The sequence below is a fragment of the Crinia signifera genome, chromosome 2 (genome assembly GCF_055691185.1).
Source record: "Crinia signifera chromosome 2, ASM5569118v1, whole genome shotgun sequence".
Taxonomy (NCBI): domain Eukaryota; kingdom Metazoa; phylum Chordata; class Amphibia; order Anura; family Myobatrachidae; genus Crinia; species Crinia signifera.
Window position 1 is genome coordinate 322,090,076 of NC_139218.1, and position 24,620 is coordinate 322,114,695.

Here is a 24,620-nt window from a genome sequence, read left to right on the forward strand (position 1 = left end):
TTAAACATAAATAACTTGAATTGATCCTGGACCACCAACCCAGGGCACCCCTGCAAGTCCTCCAAGGCACCCCAAGGTGCCACGGCACACAGTTTGGGAACCCCTGCAATAGTGTATGACCACTTTTTAGTTTTGTATTTTTTTCTATTTTTATTTTGCGGGGTGCCGTGAAAATTTCTAATACTCTAGGATAGTGGTTCTCAGTTTCCAGATCACCTGGCAGGAGCATAGGTGCACTCATTATTCACTGACACATTTCAAAAGATCATAGCTGGAGCTAATTATTCCACCTGTGATTCTGCTCTAGGACGCAGTGATTAAAAACTTTGGGAAACACTGACAGGCAGCGCCACCCACTGTGCAGGGCTGGCAGGCCGCTGAGGGCTCCTCTTAGACCGGGAGCTGCAGCAGCTTCCTTCCTGCCGGAAGACTGGAATCTATCTCTCCCTCGCATACCCAGTGACAGCAGGCACACATACGTAGTCGGACATAACGCTTCACAGCTGCAGCCTGCAAGAGTCGCTGTTGGGAACCGGTCCGGCGTTCCGGAGTCCGGTTCTCCCCCTTTCTGGATTTCCAGTGCTCAACTAATAAATTCGTGTGAAACGAGTAATTTGCTGCGCCCAGCCTTGTATTTCACTATAGCTTGTTAAACACGGTTTGTTTTCGGAATGTTACAATCATGATTTAGATAATATTCACTTTACACGCACAAGTGGCATTTACTACGCTTCAATGAACCTTACTAGGTTTGACTCTTTCGCTTTCCGTCCTGCGCTCTTACCTACGTTTAATATTGCTGCTGTGTTTCTGGCAGCACGCTGCCCACACTAGCCGTCTCCTACTAGACAGCTGATTGGCCCTTTTTCTGTATGCTTCTTCCTAACCCTCCTTCATTGGCCCAATGCGTTGTCTATCATCTGGAGCTTGGCTGCGACGATAGGTTGTGACGCGATAGGCTTCATACAAAGATGGGCTCCTAGCAGGTAATGATGGAGCTGGTGCAGGTTTTTTTTTAGGAAGATGGAGGCGGCGCTCTGTGCCATGGGGTACCCGGTGTATTGCCCCTTTCCAAGTATACAATCACTGCTGCCACATTGTATTAGCTTTTCATCTGTTTACTAATCCCGGAGGCATAATTGTACATTGATGGGCAATGTTAATGATAGGCACTAGTCCAGGGTAGTCCAATTCTGACCAACTTGTAGCTCTTTAGCTGTTGTGAGACTACAAGTCCCAGCATGCTTTGGGACAGTTTTGCTTTTAGTGTATGCAAAACCTGTGGCAGGGCATGCTGGGAACTAAGTGTAGATTCACAACAGCTGGCGTGCCACCAGTTGGCTTGGTCTGCACTAGTCACTTGTCAAGCATTCACTGTTGGCAAGGAAGCAATTAGTGGTTTGGTGTAATTGTGCTTTTAAAGGCCACTCTACATTGGTTTGAAGGGCTTATTTTAAAATGCATCTGCAGAATGGCATATTTTGCTGGTACTAATATGCTGGCAGATCACCTGTGTAATAAAATGTTTAGGCCCAATTCTTCTTGCCAGCTGCATTGGCAGGGACTAATATGCAGAGCCTGCAGGTCCTGTATTGTGCACCATGCACACTTGCATATACAGTACAAACTTACATATACAGTACTTGTTCTATTGGATTGATCTGGTATTTAATGTGCTGGAGTGTATACCATGTCCTTTAGATTGTGTTAAGAAAGTTCTCTCAGCAGATTGTTAGGGGGAAAGATATTGCAGTGTTATTGTGTAATAATCCTGTAAACTTCTCTCTTTCTATGTTTAGTTTACCACAGTGCATCTGCAATGATTCGCTATGTTGAGAATGCTTGGTTGATAATTTAAGGCAAACCACATTTTTACTGCAGATATGAAAAATATTTTTTCATAATTTTCACAATGTGAAAATTTTGTTTCTCGCAAATGTACCAAATATGTTTTGGAAGGAGATAAGCACTCATAAGAGCCTGTCCTGGTGAAGAGCTGTGAGCAGTGTGATGGCATAATGACATCCCATGGGTTCCTGGTCTGGGCCCCTGGCAGCCCATGCACAGCTGTTGGCTGGCATTTGCATTAACAGGATTTAGTGGAGAGCTCCCCGGTTCAAGTTCCTAGCAGTCATTACACATGTGCAGCTGTCGGTTGATGTATTGGTCACTGGGGGCTAATTGAGAGGAAGCCTTCAGCTCACCTATGCAACAAACATGAAATAAAATGATTTTTAGTAGTGCTTATGCTAATATATGGTAACACCATCTGGAGAGTGCGTTCTCCTATCCTAGGCAAACTCTGGATTGCTTTGTGATCCATCCATCATATGTTGAGGGAAATATTTGTAGGTGTTCCCTGAAAATGGAATTGAGTATTTGGGAACATATTATATAGTACTGTAGGTATATTGAGTGAATCTTGGCACAAACCGTGTACAGGAAAGAACCTGAAACAACTTTCCCAGAAGAGCTTACAATCTAAGTATAAGGAACAGTGGCTACATAAGACTGGTAATAAACGTTGTAGTTCTTCACCCACAGCGGCTTTATCAGCCAACCATATTAAAGCTGCAGTTGTACAATGTTCTTCCGTGACCTCTATCATTTATATTACCTATATCTCTTTCATGTTGACCTGTATTAAAATTATATTAATGTCATTGCTCATAAACTGAGGTTTAAGAATGGTTCAGTGAATGATCACTTTTGTGATTGCAAGCTATTGTTGGGGAACGAAGGCACTAACAGCCATCTGTGAGGTACTAATGTGCATTGGATATGTCCTTAAGCATATATGGAGTGTTGACACCGCTCTGATTCTTGGACATAGTTGGAGAAAATATGGTTCCTATTTGCATAGAGACTAGGCTGTGGCTACAGAGCTCCTTGTGTGAATTTAGAGTTGTATGGTTTAAATCGGCAAATATGTGGGAATAATGCAATGTGTTTTTGTGTTTTTTTTTTTTTTTAAATGAGTAGTCTTTGTCCTTTTTTTTTTGTCCTTCTAAATTGCTGTTCTCTATGACTGCCCATGGTTCAGCCAATTATCTTTTCAGTTACTCAACAGTCATACATGCCAGTCATCATGAATTTTGATGGCATGGACCCAGCTCTGGCGGAGTATGCTCCTGCTCTACATGCTCCACTGGATCCCGTTCTCGATCCCCACCTGAACGCTAGTCTTCTGCAATCTGTGGAACTAGACCATGATCGGGTTGGGCTGGAGGGGCTGCCTGTCCCAGACGCTATGCGTATCATGGAAGGAATGTACTCGGAGTTGCATACAACTGTGTCTGAAGTTGGAGTACCTGTATCAGCTATACACTTTGATGTTCATGAGGAGATGTTGTGGGTTGGGAATCATGGAGTGAGTATTGTTGTGTTTTATTTTACATTATATTTGGGAGGGTTGGGTGTCAAGTGTTTTTTATTTGATCGGCCATATATTGTGGGGGGGTTCTTTCTGTAACTGACTGACTGCAAGTGTTCTTCATTGGGGTATTGCGTTGTGACCAAAGAGAGTATGAAACCGATACTTAAATTGAGTACCTTTTTGTACTTACTTGTTACATGTGTGTTTTTTATTTGGAACTGTACTTGTAGTAAAATACAGCTTACTGCAATGTACAGTTTATTTAAATTTTTTTGTACAGTTGGTTGAGGAAAATGATAGGTTTATGTGTGTAAGGTTACCGTGCTTACATCTATCTTTGTGCTGCCTGAAGGTGATCGTTACATCAGAGTTTGAAATAAACTAAGCAAATAAGTGGTTAGATACAGTTATACATTTTTTTTGGGGGGGGGGGGGGTTGGGAACAAAATACCGGAGCTGAGAATGCTGGCGGCCAGAAGACCAACCCTGCAATCCTTGAGGGCCAAGATCCTGATAAATTTAAGATTATACCCTCCTGTCCCACAGCCTAACCTAACCTACCACTGATATGTTGGGATTCTGGAGCCGGTCTTACGGTTGGAATGCAAACTAGATGAAATTTTTTTTTCTTTCCCATTTTGTGCCAGAAACAGATGTGGCCTTCTTTAATGAGAATGCATAGTTATATAACAACATGCATGACATTCCATGCACGTGGAGACTACTGCTCAACCAATACCAGCTGTACTAATAAAGGGCCTGATTCAGACCTGTTCGCTAGGCTGCGTATGATCGCCGTTTAGCGAACAGGCAAACGCTGCCAGCCAGCCAGCCTTGAGAATCCACGCTTTTGCATGCAAGTGGATGTGTACTATGGCATATCCTCTTGCAAGCGGGCACATGGGCAAAAAATAATTTGATGGTAGCTAACCATTCAATGATGATTTTTATATATATATTCGCTGATAAAACTTTCATCCTAATCGGAGATGGCCGAAATCATGGCGGGTGCTTACATCATGTGTTGTAATATGCAACGACCGGGTCTGAATCACTCCCAAAGTCCTCTGTCATCCTATTCCAGTCATCTAGACACACAGGGGTCATTTAACTAAAGCTTCTAAAAATGTAAAGAGGTGATGTTGCATATGGCAACCTATCCAATTCCATCTATTATATTCCATGATGCAATAGATAAATTATAGACCGAGTCTAATTGGATGCTATGGGCAACGTCACCACTTTTTAGTTTTAGTAAATTTACCTCAGTCTTTGGTACGAAGAGTGTTGCAGGTTTAAGCTCAATGGGGCAGATGTATGATCCGTCGATATGGGGGAGAAGGGGTATTAGCGCACGTTATGTGCACTGATACCGCTTCTCCCCCATGTATGAAGGAGCCGGGAATGCGGTAATGGACAGGGGCGCTATGCTCCCCTGTCCATATCGGCGCTGCTATCAAAATGATAGCAGGCCGAATGTATGAACGGTCAGGACTGCTGACCGTTCCGCACGAAGCTGGGTTTGGCTTCGCCAGCATCAGGCTGGCGAAGCCCTATCTAAACAGCAGGGACAGCGCTGTTAGGTCTGGGCTGCGCTGGGGATCTCGCGTGAACAGCGAGATCCCGCGCATGCCCAGTGCGGCCGGCCGGGGGACAGGAGATAGCGCATCAGTATTAACTGATGCGCTATCTCCAGAAAGGGACATCGCCGAGGGGGAGTTAACGCTCCCCCGCTTCGGCAGACAAGATGTTAATACATCTTGTCGATGTCCCTTCCTGCTTCGCCTCGTTATTGAGGCGAAGCAGGAAGTATCATAGCGGTGCGATAAGCGCTGCTATGATACATCTGCCCCATTGTCCTCCCACTTCAGTATCCCCGCTGCATTACATCGGACCTGTAGCAGTGTAGTAAGACTGTCAAAATTAAAAGTTAGGGACTTATCACATTACATTTCAATGCTGGACTGGGAACCTGCTTAATAGAGGACAGCACCTGAATCGGTTCCTTCTTCTTCTTTTTTTTATTTTATTTTGTTTTTTAATCAATTCTAAATCTGAGCAGTCCTTTATGGGTGAATGCTAGCTGAGCCGACCATATTGCCAGTGATGGGAGTGTGCCCCGGCGATAAATCGTCGGGTGCGCGCTCCCGTTTTCAGCCCGTTCTAATTACTGGTCGCAGGAGCTTGCTCCTGGGACCAGCTAATTACCTCTGCGGCCCCACCGGCAGAGGTTCCCTTTCATCAGCGACCATATCTGGATATATCTGCAACATATTGCTCATCCATATATTGCTAGCAATACATGGCTGAGCAATATATCTCCCCCGTGTGTACGGGGCTTTAGTGTCAAACACAAGTACTCTCTGCTGTGATCGGGTTCCCTGTCGGCACAGGTGAAGATGACTCTTCCTAGGGATCTGTGGGAGACTTGGCTGTAGAATCTACCTGCTGCCATTCAAAAATATAATGCCCCAATTTCTAACAAGTGCAATAATCCAGTAACTGTGTAAGAGAGGCTTAACCTTTTTATTTTCAATATGCTTCTCTCTTGTGTGTATTCAGTTTTGTCTCCTCTTAATGCACTGATTCATTGTAATGTTACAGTATAAAACTTAAATGTTTTTGTTTAATAAAGTGGTATTATGGCTGCAAGTGTGTAGTGTACGGTTAGGAGAGCAAAGCGGATGTTGTAGCTCAGCAACCAATCTAAGTGACTCTGAGTGTCCCAAGTTCCCTTTCATTGATAGGTAACTAATATCTTGTATTGGTGAATTGAACATTACTGACTTTTATGTAGTAGTGATTTTACTCCACTAAAACGTTGAAAACACCTAGAGCAGGGGCTAGAGGAGAAAGTTGTGCCATCAATATATAATGAAATTGTGGGTTTGAGGTTATGCAATATTGTGGAAAGAACATCAGCTTAGTCTTCAGGTGCGTACACACGGGCATTTATCGCTGGCAATATGGTCGCTGAGCTCCTGCGACCAGCTGATTCCCTCTGCAGCTCCCCCGGCAGAGGTTCCCTTTCATCAGCGACCATCTCTGGTCGCTGATGAAAAGGAGACACTGAGCAATATATCGCCCCGTGTGTACACAGCTTAAGAATGCGCTGAGACATCCAAGCAGAGACTGCTGGAGATACAGACGAGGACAGCAGTCAAGGTAGGAAAGGTAGATTGGAGTATAATCATGCAGTGTTCATCTGGGCACATGGCCACCTGACAGTAGCTCAACATCCGTGCGAGGAACAACTGTCACGAGATGCTCTCCTGAAACCGCTTATTGGCTCACCTACCCTGAGGTACATGAAACTAATTGGTGCACTCTTCTTTTTATAGGGCCATGCCACCTCCTTCTTCTCGCCTGCCCTTGAGAGGTATTCCTCTTTCCAAGTGCATTCTAATAATGACATCCGACAAATCCAGAGCATGGAGAATGGCGTTCTCTTCCTCACCAAAAATAACCTGAAATACATGACCAGGGGAGGACTGATTATCTTTGACTATATGTGAGTTATTGGTTTTGTATGGTTTGAGCTACTTTCTGCAAGATGGCAATGCTTTGTTACCAAATTATCCGTTCTGTCTGTCGGTGGTTTGCAGCTGGTAGAGAGCATATTTGGTGTTCTTATTCAAAATGTATACAGTGGCTTAGTCCTGTGGTAACCCTTCTCCAAGTTACAATATTATGGTAATGCCATAAATATGTGCTCTTCCTATGTGTCTAGAATTATTAGGTTACTGTGTTGTTGTGTCCTGTTCTCTGTAGGATGGATGAAAGTGTGGACAATCACAGCCTCCTGCTCACAGACAGCAGCACCCTTCTCATTGGAGGCATGCAGAATCATGTCACCCAGATGGATCTGAACACTGTGCAGGAAACACAGAAGGTAATGATGAATGCAATTCACAATAATGCAGTTTGCTGTGTGAATCTGCCTTGTAAGCTGCAATATAGATTACTATATATTTTCTGGAGCCAAGCATGCAATAATATGGCAGCAGCAAGTAGGATAAGGATTGCACTTCCCCTCTGGTGCTGACTGTTCTGTTCCCTTTTCTTTCTTTAGTATCCAGTTGAAGAATCTGGTATCACAGTTATGCGACAATCTAATCGCTTCTTTTTCTATGGACACACATCAGGAAAGGTACGTCTGAAGAAAATTAAGTCGTGGCAAATAGTCCCTTTCAGTGCTTCAGGCCTTGGTCTCCCTTTGCTCAAAACACACGTCATTCCCATAAATAAAGCAGGGAAGTGACAAAGCTACTTTGCTAGTGCGTACTTATCAGTGTGATGGTTGTACGAGTCTCCCTCTGCATATAAAGCACTACAGTGCAGTCGCAGCAGCTTTTCCTCACACCAATCTTCATTTTGCACATGTTTAAAACAAATTCCTATATGGTTAAAGTCCAGCCCAACATCTCTAGTACACTTTAAATGGTGTTCTGCAGCATTTGCAATGCAAATATCAGTACATGATAGATATATATATATATATATATATATATATATATATATATATATATATATATATATATATATATATATATATATACTGAAACCTACCTCCTCTGAACATTTATCTCTCCTTTATCACCCTTGGATTTATCTCTTGTTAAAGCTTAATACATCTGCCCCAATGACTCATAAATCCCTTTCCTCCTCAGTAGTTGGCATTATCGTACCCTTGATACTATATTCAGCCTTTTTAGTTTTTTTTTTTTTTTAAACCCAGATGCATGATTTTGCATTACCAAAGCTGCCACATTCTTGACCATTCCTTAATCCGATCTAGGAGGGTTTTTCTGGTTCACTCCTTCTGGCAAATTCCTTCTTAAATGGACAAAACCATGTGACAGCAGGGGGGCAGATGTAAAATGTGCAGAGAGATCTAGATTTGGGTGAGTTATTTTGTTTCTGTGCAGGGACCATACTGACTGCTTTATTTTACACTGCAATATAGATCTCACTGAAGTAAAACCCCACCCAAATCTAATTCTCTCTGCACATGTTATATCTGCCCCACCCGCAGTGCACATGGTTTTGTCCATTTGAGAAGGAATTTGCCAGAAGGAGTGACCCAGAATAACCCCCATGATCCTCAATCATTTGCTTAACCCCTCCTGCAAAAAGGCACACTTTCCCTTCAATACAATTTGCAACCTCACAAAGAAAGCTATTAAAGCGCACTGGTCCAAGGGCCTGACTTTGATTCATTGGGTTCCACACGCATTTGCACGGGGGACCGATGTTTGTGCCCTGTGCATGATTAGTTATGGGCACGTGCAGGGTTTCTGTACGAGTGCCCTCGCCGACCTGCACTGTTGGCATGGCTCTTGCACGGGGTGGGGGGCTTTCGGCGACCATCAAATGATTTCTCTAGCAGCGGGGCATGTGAGTACACTCCATGTACTACAACTGTATTTTCCCTACCCTGCAACCACGTTCTTATCAATTTAATTATTTTATAATGCCAGGCTCTCAAGTTTATTTAACAGTCTGCAATGTGGGACCATGTGACATATAGATATGCTACATCTATGGCTCCTCCTTGATCTATTATTTTAGTCAGTCAAAAAAGACTATAAGATTTGTTTGGCATGATTCCTTCTCCTCCCCCCCCCCCCCCCCCCTCTCTCCCTTTCCCTATTACTGATGTAAGGCTTACAGAGTGTACATAGGGCCTAAAGCAGGATTCAGTATTAAATCCCGGCGGTCGGGATCCCGACGTTCAAAATCCCGACTCCGAGATCCCGACAAGGGGGGGACGTGGATCGCCCCCCCTTGCGGGCCCGGTGCCTCGCTACGCTCGGCACACTAATTTATTCTCCCTCCAAGGGGGGAGAAAGTGTCGGGATTTCGGCGGTCAGGATACCGGAGTCGGGATTTTGAACGCCGGGATTTACACTGCATCCCCTAAAGCAGACTGGATCGCAAAGGGAGGTATTTTTTTCTCTAATGGATAAAACAATGTTGCGCTGCATGTGGTGCAAATGTAACCTGTGCAGAGAGTTAGATTTGGGTGCGGTCTGTTCAAACTGAAATCTAAATTTCAGTGTAAAAAATAAAACGGCCAGTATTTACCCTGCACAGTTAAAGACATTAACCCTTTGAGTGCCAAGTGAAGTGAATTTGTCAAACTTGGTGTAAAAATTGCAAAGCAAACATTTTTATTCGTCATAATAACAGGAAATGTTACCTTATATGGGAAATCTTTTTTACACAACATATTTTTTTTTTTTTTTGTTATTTATATAATAAAAGTGAGCGATGTTAGCATTTTTAGCCGAAATTTTCCATATCTCTCGCAAAGATGTTGAAACAAATTTTTTGACCATCTCTCATTTTTAGCAGATATTTTGTTCCTCACGGAGATATTGGCACTCAAAGGGTTAAACTGCTAATATAACTTAACCACTTTATTTTATAACTTTTACCTTAATATCGAGGTTTTTAATTGTAGTTTTTTTTATTTTAAATTGTTTATTTCTTAGCTTTCTCTTCAAGATTTGCGCACATTTAAGGTGGAACATGAGTTTGATGCCTACTCTGGTAGCTTGTCTGACTTTGATGTTCATGGGAATCTTGTAGTGACATGCGGCTTCTCCAGTCGCATGAATGTACTGGCCTGTGACCGCTTCCTAAAAGTGTACGACCTGCGCATGATGCGGGCAATCACGCCTCTGCAAGTCCACATCGATCCCCTTTTTCTACGTTTCATTCCTACCTACACCTCCCGACTAGCAATTATCTCCCAACGAGGTGAGTTATGAATCTGGTTTCAATTAATTCCACTTGGTGTGGCTAGTGTAAAAAAAAACTGTACACAAAGAATAACAGGTCGCGTCTTGGGGAGGAAAATAAAATCCCATCCTCTTCCTAGTATTTCCGTAAAGAAAAATATGTTAATTCGGTACTTGTGTAGTTTCATGGCGCCGTGCTACTTCCGAGTTCTACGCTCGCCACAAACTATGTTAAAAAAAAAGTCACTTAACTCCATGCCAACATGGATAGTTCATACCCCCACTATCCATGTTGGCATGGAGTTGATTTTAAATAGCGTGGCGAGCGCAGGGAGCCACCGAGCCCGCAGCGTGGGCGAGCGAAGCGAGCCCCGCAAGGGGACTCAGACGCACGGCGCCATAATGGCGCCGTGAAATTACACAGGTACCATTAATTTTATTTTGCTTGGAAGATCTATGGGTTGAACTGGGCCGCATTCTATAAATTAGACATACATGCATATACACGTTTTTCTCTATTTTTCCCAATTAGTTTCACATCTAACTTGCTACTGCATTAAGCAGCCCTTCCAGTGATATGACTCTGTACTACTGTGTGTTTTTTTTTTTTTGGTGGTCGGGTGGAGAGGAGAGGACTCTTTCCATTAAAATGTGTCCCTGAAAACTGCATATTAGCTTACCACATATCATTTTAAACTGTCAAAGCTGCTTGGCACCCCGTTCTCTCCCAGTTTGCACATGACACATTTTAACATAAAAAGTAGCGCACAGAGACTTCAATCTAGACCACAGGTTTTCAAAGGACCCCACACACTGCATGTTTTGCAGGTCTCCTCATAGAATCAAGTGAAATAATTAGCTCCTAATTAAAATGTCAGTCAGTAATGAGTGTACCTGCCGGGTTACCTGGAAAATGTGAACTGTGTGGGGTCCTGAGAACCGAGTTTTAGAACCACTGCTCGAGTCATGCGGAGCTCATGAAATTGTTACGTGACTTGTATTGCATGGAGTATGGTATGTGGACACATATATAGGTTATTTGAACATTAATATGTTTGATCTTTGGTGAACGAGTGTCTTGATATTTGATGTTTTGTGTTGAAACCATATACTATACTTAAATAACTTGTAAAAAAGGGGGTACCGACAATGTTCTTGAGCGCTGATCCTATATGTGTCTTTCAGCAGGTAGGTACCCAAAACACAAAAATAAAACCACAATAGTGCATTATCGTTAGAGATATAAAACAATACACAGAATTATCCTTTTCCAAATAAAATGCAGGAGGACTCGTACCCTATATTCTGGTCTACTAATAGGTAGACCGAACAGGCTTTGGGGGGAGCGGTTCTTTTTACCGACAGATCCACAGGTGTTCAATTTTGCTTCCACATGCAAAACAATTAATACACTGGCATGGTGTGATATCGCTTTGATACAATGTATTGATTTCTTATATACACACAATAACAAGCAGCCTCGTACCGTGTATTTTGGTCTACTTTTCACGGCAGACCTCAATTGCTTTGGGGGGGAGCGGTTAGTCACCATCGGACCTCATCCGAATTTCACAACCAGTGGTGTATATAAAAGAGAAGAAAAGCGATTCCAAATGTCCACAAGGCATGCAGACAAAGTAGGCAGATGGTTCAACCAGGCGTCCCTGTAGCCTTTCCCGGTGAAGCCACACATGCTCCAGTGAAGGGTAGCCTGTTTGTTTCGGCTCAACCCCGTATTCTGTGACGGCTGCAGTAATGTCCGGTATCTGCTCCGGCGGGAGCGGCGTTAAGTCTTAGCCGCCGCAGTTAGTAGAAGGGCCGGTGACTGGCAGGCAGAAGGTTGTATTTGTGGCTGGAAGGGAGCGGACAAGTCAGTGGTTTCCAAACCTTTTTGAATCACAGTGCCCTAGAGCAGTGGTTCCCAACCTTTTTTCTCTCCCGTACCCCTTGATTAGGCTTTTTATTGAAGAGTACCCCCTCTCAATTTGAAATATAGACAGAACTTACAAGTGTAGAGGAAGTGAGCGGTATGCCTATCCTTATATTAAGGAGTAACGGACAGGAATCGTGCCCTTCCATGTCTGGCCGCTGTTTGTGTATTGTCTCCAGGGTTCCCACTAACACCTGTAGGATTAATGCCACTGCTTCCTCCACCTGTGTCAGCACAGGGCAGGTGATTGCTGATGTCTGAGGGCAGCATGGGAAGCTCCCCATGGATTGCTGGTCAGGCAAAAGCACCAGGAGACACTGATGATGCTGAAGACAGAACCATAAGTGACAAAACATGGTTCTTCTCCATGGCAATGGGTCTTCTTCTGCAATCGAAATACTTTTTTTCATCTTCCGCCATTACCAATATTATTTTCAAGTACCCCAGACTGGTATGCAGAGTACCCCCAGGGGTACTAGTACCCCAGGTTGGGAACCACTGCCCTAGAGTATCAAAACACCCCTAGGTAAAAAACTTTTGTTGTTGATAATTTTAGAAAAAATATAAAAGTAAGTAAATTGTATCAAATATGTAGTAAGGAACCAGATTTGCTTTGGTTTGCCCAAATATTTTATGATTGGCGGCCACCAACTCTGGTTTTGCCTATTGCTTTGCCTATTGCTTTGTCCATAACTATTATAAATCTGTGCAAGATCACCCCTGGGTGCCCAGGTACACAGTTTGGGAACCACTGGGCTACATGCTAAGTGGTTTATTGCATATTCCTTTTTGTCAAAACCATATACTGATTAATGATGGAACCGTTTACTTGAGGAGGTCTCCTCTGCAGCTGTATTAAGTTTCAATAGTTGCCTAGCAACCATTCTGTTTACTGTAGCCATACAAGATTTCTTGTGGCTGAAACGCAGAGCTGATGGAGGAGATCCCATGATCCTTTATGCACCAATAGTCCCTTGGCATCTGATGGTCCCTCAGCATCCGTGGGCACGCTACTCATTAATCCTTCCTTCTCATTAAGGGCCAGATTCTCTAAGCTTCAAAAAGTGATAAAATGAAGAGCGATAAACAGCCAGCCAATCAGCTCCTACCTGCCTTGTCACAGGCTGGGTTTGAAAAATGTCAGGCAGGAGCTGATTGGCTGGTTGTTTATCACTCTGGGCCTAAACCTTCTCATTGTCTTGGGGCTTGATCAATGTACCAGAAAGGTTTGAAACATTGCTGAGTTTGTACTGCCTCTGCATGCAGTAATCTAAAATAGAGCATGTAAATTAATTGTTATCATGGATTAAACATGTTTATATTGCTTTTTAAAGACTTGATGGCCGATGGATCAGCTGCAGGGGGAGGTAGTATTTCAGCTCCCTGGCTCTTTAGATGGTGGTCTGAAATGTGCGTGTTCAATTTTTGCATCAGAAATAATGGGTGCCCGATCAGAATAATAATTTAATTGCTTCTATGGCTGTTAGTTTGAGAGCCCAAAAACAATAGAATCTCCATTAACTAGTAAGCCCGCTCAAATCAAAAGTTTTGAAAGCTAGTCTGCTACCTTCTGTGTTTGTGCATGTGTCAGAAAGAGATGTAGTTTCACACTCTGCCAGAGTGTGTGTGTGTGTATATCTATCTATCTATCTATCTATCTATCTATATCCAGGGCTATTTTTCAGCAGGCTCTAGCAGGAACTGAGGCCCTTATTCTAGTTCACTCTTTCTGACAAAATATTTCTTAGATGGACAAAACCATGTGCACTGCAGGTGAGGCAGGTGTTACTTGTGCAGAGATAATTAGATTTGGGTGGGGTTTTACACCTGCCTCACCTGCAGTGCACATGGTTTTGTCCATCTAAGAAATATTTTGTCAGAGTGAACTAGAATAAGGGCCTGTTGGAGCCTGCTGAAAAATAGCCCTGGCTATATCTATCTCTAACAATAGATAGTAAAAAAATATATCTATATCTCTGTGTTAGTGTATAATATTCTTAATTATAATAAAATACAAGAGCTTAAAATTACATGTATATCAAATTATTATCAATTGTATCCATATCCAATTATTAAATTAATGTGTATAGATTTATTTTTATGTTTTTCTCTCCCCCTCTCCCCCTCTCTCTCTTTTCACCCCCCCCCCCACCTCCCTCCATCCATCCATCATTTGTATCCACTATTAAATCTTGCTGCTACTAAAATATTGATTCACTGGCTATATTAAACAAGGGGATATTTATTGAATTCTCATATCTGTGGAAATATACAGATAGAAGTGCTTACATACTGTTCAGGACGTTATTACATTGAGGAGCAGGTAATATAACTTCCCACCTTCCCTATTGTCATTCACAGGTCAATGTCAGTTCTGTGAGCCCACAGGTCTGGCCAGTCCGGCAGACATATTCCATGTCGGCACTGTAAGCCAGGTTATTATGTCCTTTGATGTCTCTGCTAGCAAACAAGTCCTTGCCTTTGGAGACTCTGATGGATGCATTCATCTATGGGCTGATACCCCAGAAGCCACATTTAATGCTTACCCACGTGACACAGAGTTTGCTTTGCCCTGTATGGTAGACAACTTGCCACATCTGGACTGGAATCAAGATCTTATGCCTCTGTCTCTTATCCCTGTACCACTGACAAATGAAACCTTGCTTTCTGATTGGCCTTCAGCTAATGTCACACCTGCTCCTCGGTATGTATGTTTGTTTTATTTACTGCTATCTATGTATATTCTGTTTAAGCTAAAGCAAATGTGAAGCTTCGCAAGTACTCTCGTAACTACTTGTGGAACCCACCACAATTGATCGCTGTTGTCAGGCTGATTGGCATGTGCTTGGAGATAAATGTGTTTTTCTCTACCGTCCAATGGGATACTGGGCTTCACTACTATGGGGATTGAGACCTCCGCAGGAGAGACAGGCACATAAAAGAACTTTCAGTGTGGGTGCACTGGCTCCTCCCCTCAATCTCCCTCCACTAGTCAGTTTTGAAAAATGTGCCTCAGGAGAGGCAGTGCTTCTGGATGCTCCAAGAGTTTTTCTACATTTATTTTCAAGTTTGTTATTTTGGGGCGCTGTGGTGACCACACAGCTGTCCTGCTTCGTGGGTGTCAGGGGAAGGGTCAGTCCCCGACCTCTTCAGGTGCAGAGCTGGCCCTGCTACAGGACATTTCAGGTCCTGCGTGGGACTTGTCACCGCACAGCATTGCGCTGTGGCGAGCAAGTCCCCTAGCCGCCGCACACCCCTGACAGGTCAGAAGACTTCAGTGGTGAGTACAGGCTGGGGGTCCCACAAGGGGTCCCCGCAGCCATTTCTGGTGCGGCAAGACGACGGCTAGTAATGGCGGCCCTCCAGCAGGGACTGCGTGAACACCGCGTCTGGTAACTGGCATAGGGGTGCTGCCGCTGGACCACCAGGGACACCCCTCAGGTTAAAATGTATGATACATGTGTATATATATATATATATATATATATATATATATATATATATATATATATTTACACCTAATGTCAGTATAAATGTCTAGAAGCGCCAGCTCCGTGTACAGGGGGCGGGGCTTCACTCAGAGCGGGACCAAGCTCTGCTGGGCGCGCGCTGTCACTTCCTGCTTCTTCACACGCTGCCAGACTCCATTACAGAGGGCTCCTCACTGGCGTGGTGGATCCGGGTACTTGCAGCACGGCAGAGACAGCAGGTTTTTTATAGCTTTTTAGCGCTGCTGCGCTATCTGGCTGATTCAGACACTGTGTTGTTCATATCACTGTGTTTAGCGTTACCAGCTCACCCAGATCTGTGAGTTCAGGTTAAGGGTGCACTTGGCTCCCCAATTGCTCTGTTTATTCCCCACTGATTAGTTACAGCACAGCATAAAACAAACACATAGTCTGTTTTTCCACATCCAGCAGTGTGGTGTGTGACTGCGTGGGGGTTGTGTTGTACTGCAGACATTGTAGTACTATCTCATCATGGTGAAAAAGTTCACTTGTATGGTGTGTAGCACCAAGTTTGTGCCAAAGTCACAGTCCCAGGTTACTTGTGAGGCTTGTATGTCACCACAGCCCAGTAGTGCTGACACCCAGATCAGTGGGGTACCCCCACAGTTGGTGGGGCCGTCGCAGGCAGACGAGCAGGAGCCTGCGTGGGCCTCCAACATAAAGACCTTGTTGGATTCTGTGGCTTCACAGCTTTCCACTAACACTCAGCAAACGCAGAGGGTTCAGAGGGAATTGTCCATGTTAGCTGCCAGGGTGGATATTCTTCATACCCTTAATGTACCTCCTCCTCCCGCACAGCCTCAAAAGAGGCAGGCTACTGCGATGGATCCTGACACAGATGAGGACGATGAGGACATATTGGAGGAGGGTGAGGAGCAGGGTCTGCAGGAACCAGCTCCTGAGGCGGCAGTGCATGGTCCCGAGCCCCTTATCAGGGCCATTAGGGATGTTTTAGATCTCCCAGTGGAGGCATCCACAGAAGGAGATCCTTTCTTCATGACTCAGAGGAAACAGCCAGTGTACTTCCCTGAGCAGGCAGAGTTAGAAACTGTTTTCAGGGCTGCATGGCAAAACCCTGATAAGAGGTTTACTCTTTCAAAACGGTTCACAAATGCATATCCTTTTGAACCTTTGGGCAGAAAGAAATGGGAGGAGCCACCGGTAGTGGACTCCTCTGTTTCCCGCCTTTCTAAAAAGGTGTTGCTACCAGTCCCAGGGGTATCCACCCTTAAGGATGGGGCGGATAGGAGGCTGGAAGCTACCCTCAAGTCCATATATACGGCTAGTGGGGCATCTCAGCGCCCAGTTTTAGCCAGCTGCTGGATGGCTAAGGCAATTCATACATGGTCAACCCAGATTCAGGAGGGGTTGTTGGGTGACATGACTGTGGCCCAGATAGGTGACAGTCTGCGTCACATTCAGGATATCGCTAAGATCCTGTGCGAGGCGCAAAAGGAATTGGGCGCTATAAACGCGCGCAATTCAGCCATGGCAGTTTCAGCCAGACGGGCCTTGTGGCTACGCCAGTGGTCTGCAGACGTAGACTCAAAGAAGAGTGTGGAGGGTATTCCCTTTACAGGAGAATGGCTGTTTGGGAGTGAATTAGACGGTTGGATTTCCAAAGCCACGGCAGGAAAATCTACCTTCCTTCCATCAGCTCCCACGGCTGCAAAGCGTACCTTTACAGGTGCTTCCCAGCAGTCCTTTCGTGGGAACAGGTTTCGCCCCAAGGCCAGGGGCGCCTCCAATGCCAGCAGGGGCACGAGAGGCAAGTTTAGGAAGCCTAGCTCCTCCAACACCCAGGACCGTCCAAATGCCGCGGCTTCCTCTAAGCCTGCAGCATGACGGGGTTTTCCCGCCACGAGACTCTCTCGCGGTGGGAGCGCGATTGTTGCATTTCAGCCATGTGTGGGACGCATCGGGTCTGGATTCCTGGGCCAGGGGTCTCATTTCTCTAGGTTACAGGCTGGAATTCGACAAACCTCCTCCCAGACGATACTTCAGGTCGGCACTCCCAGCATCCCAGGAAGATCAGGTGCTCCTTCAGGGGGCCATTACCAGGCTGCTTCAGTCTCAGGTAATTGTACCGGTGCCAGACACGGAGCAGGGCCAGGGATATTATTCCAACTTATTCCTGGTCCCGAAGCCAGACGGCTCAGTAAGGCCCATCCTGAATCTAAAGTCACTGAACCCCTTCCTGCGTGTGTTCAAGTTCAGGATGGAGTCCTTGCGCTCTGTGATCGCCAGTCTGGAGAAAGGGGAGTTCTTGGCCTCTATAGACGTCAAAGACGCCTATCTACACATTCCTATTTGGCCCCCACACCAAATCTATCTCAGGTTTGCCTTGGGGAACGACCATTACCAATTCCGGGCGTTACCCTTCGGCCTGTCGACAGCCCCGCGGGTTTTCACAAAGGTAATGGCGGAAATGATGTCACTACTCAGGCTCCGAAGGGTCAATGTAGTGCCATACCTGGACGACCTGCTAATAAAGGCAGGGTCGGCGGAGGCTTTAAGCAGTGCTCTCAAACTGTCCATACAGGTTCTAAGAGACCACGGGTGGATCCTGAACATGCCCAAATCATCGCTGGTTCCGACCCAGAGGATGGTTTTCTTGGGCATGATCCTGGATACATCGGAACAAAAGGTCTTTCTGCCGATGGAAAAGGTCACTGCAATACAACAGCTGGTCAGGGAGGTCCTACAGTCACCTCTGGTACAGATCCATCTTTGCCTCCGGCTTCTAGGCAAGATGGTGGCTTCATTCGAAGCAATACAATTTGGCCGCTTCCATTCCAGGACTTTTCAATTGGACATTCTGACAAAATGGTCCGGCTCCCCCCTGCAGATGCGCAGAAGGATTGGCCTTGCAACAAGAACCAGGATCTCGCTACAGTGGTGGCTAGATTCATCCAATCTGTTGGCAGGCAGACGGTTCCAGATCCAGGACTGGATTCTGGTAACCACGGACGCCAGCCTGAGGGGCTGGGGAGCTGTGACACAGGGAGTCCACCTACAGGGTCGATGGTCCCCACTGGAGTCGGGCCTTCATATCAACAAGCTGGAGTTGAGGGCGGTTTACTATGCCCTGTTACAGGCGGCTCCATTGTTACAGGGCAAGGCGATCCAGGTCCAGTCGGACAATGCCACCACTGTGGCCTACATAAATCGGCAGGGTGGTACCAAGAGCATGCCTTGCATGAGAGAAGCGTCAAAGATTCTGTCTTGGGCGGAACAGAATGTCCTGGCCCTGTCTGCCATTTTTATCCCGGGGGTCGACAATTGGGAGGCGGACTTCCTGAGTCGCCACGATCTTCACCCGGGGGAGTGGGGCCTTCACACGCAAGTGTTCAATGCCATAGTGGATCTGTGGGGGCTCCCTCAGATCGACCTGATGGCTTCACGTTTGAACCACAAAGTAGCAAGGTACTGTGCACGGACCAGAGACCCAGGGGCCATAGCGGTGGACGCTCTCACCTGGACCTGGGAATTCCAATTGGTGTACCTGTTCCCACCTCTCCCATTGTTGGCTCGGGTGCTAAAGCGGCTCCGGCATCAGGGGACGGAGGCCATACTGGTGGCGCCAGATTGGCCAAGAAGGGCCTGGTACGGGGACATTCAGGCCATGCTAGTGGAAGACCCGTGGCGTCTGCCCCTAAGAAAAGACCTGCTCCTCCAGGGCCCGTTCGTCTTCCAGGACTTACAGCGGCTACGTTTAACGGCCTGGAGGTTGAGCGGCAGATCTTAGTCCACAAGGGTCTCCATCCCTCTGTCGTCACTACAATGATAAAAGCCAGGAAGCCGGTGACGGCTGCTCATTATCATGTAATATGGCGCAGATATATTGCCTGGTGTGAGAAGAATGACTTGCCTTCGGCCAGTTTTCGATTAAACAACCTGCTACGTTTCCTTCAGGCTGGTTTGGATAAGGGTCTCAGATTGGGTTCCTTAAAAGTCCAAATCTCCGCGCTGTCTGTGTTTTTCCAGAAAAAGATTGCGGCCTTGCCGGAAGTGCAAACCTTCTTACAGGGGGTTCTGAGGATTCAGCCCCCCTTTGTGCCTCCCACTGCACCATGGGATTTGGAAGTGGTTCTTACTTTCTTAAAATCAGCCCGGTTTGTTCCACTGGAGGAGTCTGAGCTACGACACCTCACTTGGAAGACTGTTGTTCTGCTGGCCCTAGCTTCGGCCAGGAGGGTGTCCGAGCTTGGAGCCTTATCCTGTCGGAGCCCTTACCTTGTGTTCCACAACGATAGGGCGGAACTCAGGACTAGACCACAATTCCTTCCAAAGGTGGTGTCAGGGTTCCACCTAAACCAACCTATTGTGGTTCCTTCTAGTGCAACACACCCGGATATACCAGATTCCTTGGATGTGGTCCTCACCCTTAAGGGGTATGTCAAGCGCACAGCTAGGATCCGTAAGACGGACAGCTTGTTTGTGCTTTATGATGCGCAGAAGAAGGGTTTACCTGCTTCAACGCGTACCATTGCCAGGTGGATAAGATGTACTATCCAACAGGCTTATGCATCAGCTGGTCTATCGCTTCCTTTTTCAGTAAAGGCTCATTCAACCAGGTCTGTAGGTACCTCTTGGGCTGCTGCTCGAGGGGTGTCGGCTATGCAGCTTTGCAGGGCCGCAACTTGGTCAGGGCAACACACATTTGTGAAGTTCTACAAGTTTGACACCCTGGCCAGGGAGGATTCCCAGTTCGGGAATGCGGTTTTACAGCAGACTCCGCACGTTCCCACCCGTTCTGGTAGCTTTGGGACCTCCCCATAGTAGTGAAGCCCAGTATCCCATTGGACGGTAGAGAAAATAGGATTTTGGGTACCTACCGGTAAATCCTTTTCTCGTAGTCCATATGGGATACTGGGAGCCCACCTCGGTGCGGCTTTTCTGCTGTCAGACTCTACTTCATGTTAGGCTTATTGCCTTGTTTTCTATAGCATAGATATGTCTATAGCCTTGTTTACAGTTACAGGTGTCCTCTAAAGTTGTTAGGATTCACCTCTTTCTATATGTTTTTTGTTCGTTTGGGTGTGCTGGATGAATCTCACCACAATACATTATCACTTACTCCTCACATGCTCTCCTTCGGCACAGTTTTTGCATTAACTGACTAGTGGAGGGAGATTGAGGGGAGGAGCCAGTGCACCCACACTGAAAGTTCTTTTATGTGCCTGTCTCTCCTGCGGAGGTCTCAATCCCCATAGTAGTGAAGCCCAGTATCCCATATGGACTACGAGAAAAGGATTTACCGGTAGGTACCCAAAATCCTATTTTTGTTTCTTTTTATTACCAGTTATTTCAGTTATAGTGTGCACACATTCTGCAGCGCTTTACAGAGAATGTTTGCCCATTCATATTAGTCCCTGCCCCAGTTGTGTTTACATTCTATATTCCCTACCACACACACACACACACACACACACACATTTTCGCTATGGTTAATTTTTGTTGGGAGCCACTGCCAGTGTTTATATCTATCTGTAATGCTAACAATCTCTTTACTGCTAATTTTTGTAGCCCCGGATCAGGTATGCACCGCCAGAGTGAAACCCCACCCCAAGCAATCCCTTGAATTGCTTAGATGATTAGCAGCCAATCCTTTCACAAGTCACTCACCACTAAAGGCCCCCATACATTAGGCCGACTTGTCCTCAGGACAAGTCGGACCCAATTCTCCTGTGAGCTGCCCGGGAGCTCCCCGGGAGGCCCACATACAATTTGGCACTTGATGAGCCAAATTTGACATGATAAATCGCTTGCGATTTATCACATGTCGGGGAGCAGTGGGGCGGGCAGCGGGTCCCTGAGCGCTTGGCTGGCGGCGCTGGCGAGTGCTGACCTGGCTGGGGCGGTGTGATGATCACAGTCTCTCTCTCTCATTCAGCAGTGCTGCGGGAGCAGCGGGACGGGACGCGCAGTGGCGGGTATTAGATTTTTAAAAAACCTGTCAAATGACTGGCCGTTCTCTGATTGGCCATTTGACAGGTATTTTAAAAATCTAATACCCGCCACTGCGCGTTCCACTCCCGTCCCGCAGCGCTACTGAATGAGAGACTGTGATCATCACACCGGCCAGGTCAGCACTCGCCGACGCAGCCAGCCAAGCGCTCTGGGACCCGCTGCCCGCCCCACTGTTCCCCCGGTTGTCTGCATGCATATGCCTGTCAGGTGGGCAGGGAGATCGGACGTGATCGTACATGCTGACCGTCCAACCTCCCTGATCCGGTCCGATGCGCACGGGACCGCGCCTTGGATCAGATATCACACACCCGCGATTTTAGGCCGATTTCACCTGGTTATCGTCCCAAAGTGCCGAAATCGGATGAAATCGTCCCAAAATCGCATAGTGTATGGGGGCCTTTATGATTTTTCTGAATTAGGCCCATACTGCCATGCATCGCATTAGGAGACGTTTTAATTTTGGACCAGTCCAGAAATCCTACAAATCCTGTCAAATGCAGATCTCCATCTCTGTCCTCAAACAGTTCATGTTTTTTAGGGCTCCTTGCAGAATCCTAAAAGAAATGATCTTTTGGAAACTGTTGGTGATTGAAGAATTCACCTGTGCACCTGATTAGGTGACCTGGAAAATGTGAACTGTTGGGGGTTCTGAGGAGTTTGAGAACCATTGTATATTGTACTACAGGTCTTTTAAATTGTCTCACATGAATGACAGAGCCAGTAAGGTCTCTAATATTTCACTTTTGTGTTTCTGTCAATAAGAAATGTATCTACACTAGTATTCTAACCTTTCTGCCACGAGTACACATGGAAAGCGGCAAACCTGGTATAATAACTGATAGGGTCTCACTCTGTGGTGCTGTGCGTGACTTAAAATAACGCATTTGTAATGGGTCTTAAGGTCATAAACCTTTTAGTTGGAAAAGGTTATTTTATAATGAATAGTGTTCATTCTAGCACTTGCCATCTTTGAAAACCCATGCAGTTCCTCTTCCCTGCCTGGGGTGGTGTTGTCTGCTGTAGTGCTTCTAGCACAGTGTGGTCTGTATATCAGCACTGATATGCAGACACCACAGCAGACAGCGACACCCCAGGCAGGGAAGAGGAACTGCATGGGTTTTCAAAGATGGCGGGTGCTAGAATGAACACTAATGAACATATTTTGTATGTAAAGTTATCACTTCCACAGGAAATAACCTATTCTCAGGGTTAACCATAACCTGATTTTAATCCTCCTCAAATCTGAGTACTGCACACTCCTATCATTGCACAGAATGGCACGTCACATGTTCTAGAAGTAAAATCCCATACAGGTGGATGCCCTACTGTTATTGTATAATAAGCTGCTAAACTATCCTTCATAATCGTCTCTGCCATGGCAGCGTTTAATGGTCAGTCTCTCGTTTCAGTCGGGCTCCTCCAGTAGATCCGGAGATATTACGTACAATGAAACAAGTTGGATTCATTGGCTACTCTCCCAATCCTAGAACAAAGCTCCGGAATCAGGTCTGCCTTTAATACCTTAAACTTTCATACAAGAGCTTGTGTACATAGAAGAATGGGATGCGGTCATCTATTAGAATGAACTTAGGTCTACAGTCATTAGGTCGACCCCACTAGGTCGACTGGCAGGAAGGTCGACCTGACTTAAGGTCGAATTTGCATAAAGGTCGACATGAGGAAGGTCGACTGGTCATAAGGTCGACATGGGTTTTTCACTGTTTTTTGAGCCGACATGTGCCGACAGGCGGTATTTCATGCCCTACCATCCACTAGGGCGTGGTGGGAGAATAAAATAGTGTGCCGAGCGCAGCGAGGCACCGTGCCCGAAGCATTGCGAGCGATGCGAGGGTCCGAATCTCATTGCCAACTGTGTCGACATTCGGATAAAAAAAGTGAAAAACCCATGTCGACCTTATGACCAGTCGACCTTCCTCATGTCGACCTTTATGCAAATTCGACCTTAAGTCATGTCGACCTTGGCCCATGTCGACCTTAAGTCAGGTCGACCTTCCTGCCAGTCGACCTAGTGGGGTCGACCTAATGACTGTAGACCTAAATGCAGTCTGACGAATGATCCCATTCCAGAAGAATAGATGCACTGGTAATTGTTAGTGTCCTGATTTTGTATCTGTTGTGTAACACGGGAGGTCAATCCTAATAAGTGTTTATTTTTGCAGATGACCCTTAACTATGTAAAATAATTAAATTTGATCAGGATGTAGTCTCTCCACAGAAAGACTTAACCTGGAGGATTCGGAAGATGGTTTAATATTGATAAATGTAAGCTTATGAATTTTGGGAGCAGAAACAAGCAGGCGACCTATACATTTAAATGGGGTAAATATATGGGAATTATCAGTGGATAAATACTTGGGGGGGGAGGGAGGGGGGGTAGTCATTGACAGTAGACTTGGCAGCGCTGCCCAATGTCAAGGAGCAGCAGCAAAGGCAAATAAGTATGCATTAAAAGGGGCATAGAAGCTAGGCAAGACTGTGTAATATTGCCACTTTATAAACCATTTGAACGGCCTCATCTAGAATACAGTGTACAGTTCTGGTCACCACTCCATAAAAAGGACATATTGGAACTTTAAAAGGTTCAAAGTAGGGCAACAAAATTGATTAAGGGTGTAGCGTCATTGGGTTATGAGGAGAGGCTAGCCAGGTTAGGTATGTTTACATTGAAGAGGCATCTAAAGCCCTGTACACACGGGGCAATAAGCAAAATGCTGTGATCTAAGCAGGATAGATAGTGCATGCACTGTGTATCCCTGCAGGTGATGGTGGTCGCTATACCCTGTACACACAGAGCCATCTGGACTTTCTATCTAATACCCCTTTCAGACCGCACTTTTTACCCGTTATTTTGCAATTTTTTACAGTTTCAAACCGGTAATTTGTGCAGTCTGAAAGGTGCTGAGTGAATTTACCGGTTCTATAAAACTGGTATTTCTAAACGGTAATAAACCGTTTCAGACCTGTGTTTTTTTTTTTTTTCATCCACTGTTTGGGTTTAAACGGGTTCAGTGTTGTGAAGTTACAAAAATGGCATTGAAATACCATTAAAAGATATGCGGTGTGAA

At 45.6% G+C, this 24,620-nt stretch overlaps 1 protein-coding gene across 4 annotated transcripts in view; it reads left to right on the forward strand.

The window, feature by feature from the left end:
• Positions 1-425: 425 nt before the first annotated feature.
• The window catches only part of PAN2 (poly(A) specific ribonuclease subunit PAN2), a 49,980-nt gene continuing 25,785 nt past the window's right edge, over positions 426-24,620 (forward strand). The window contains exons 1-8 of one of the 4 annotated variants that reach the window (XM_083169197.1): positions 426-986; positions 3,071-3,370; positions 6,718-6,887; positions 7,148-7,268; positions 7,449-7,526; positions 9,874-10,141; positions 14,414-14,756; positions 22,944-23,040. In XM_083169197.1, coding sequence (XP_083025323.1) covers positions 3,077-3,370; positions 6,718-6,887; positions 7,148-7,268; positions 7,449-7,526; positions 9,874-10,141; positions 14,414-14,756; positions 22,944-23,040 — 1,371 coding nt within the window. In that variant the 5' untranslated portion in view covers positions 426-986; positions 3,071-3,076. Of the gene's footprint in view, positions 987-1,008; positions 1,076-3,059; positions 3,371-6,717; positions 6,888-7,147; positions 7,269-7,448; positions 7,527-9,873; positions 10,142-14,413; positions 14,757-22,943; positions 23,041-24,620 lie in introns of those variants that run through there. The other 3 variants (XM_083169196.1, XM_083169195.1, XM_083169198.1) reach the window with 3 other exon arrangements.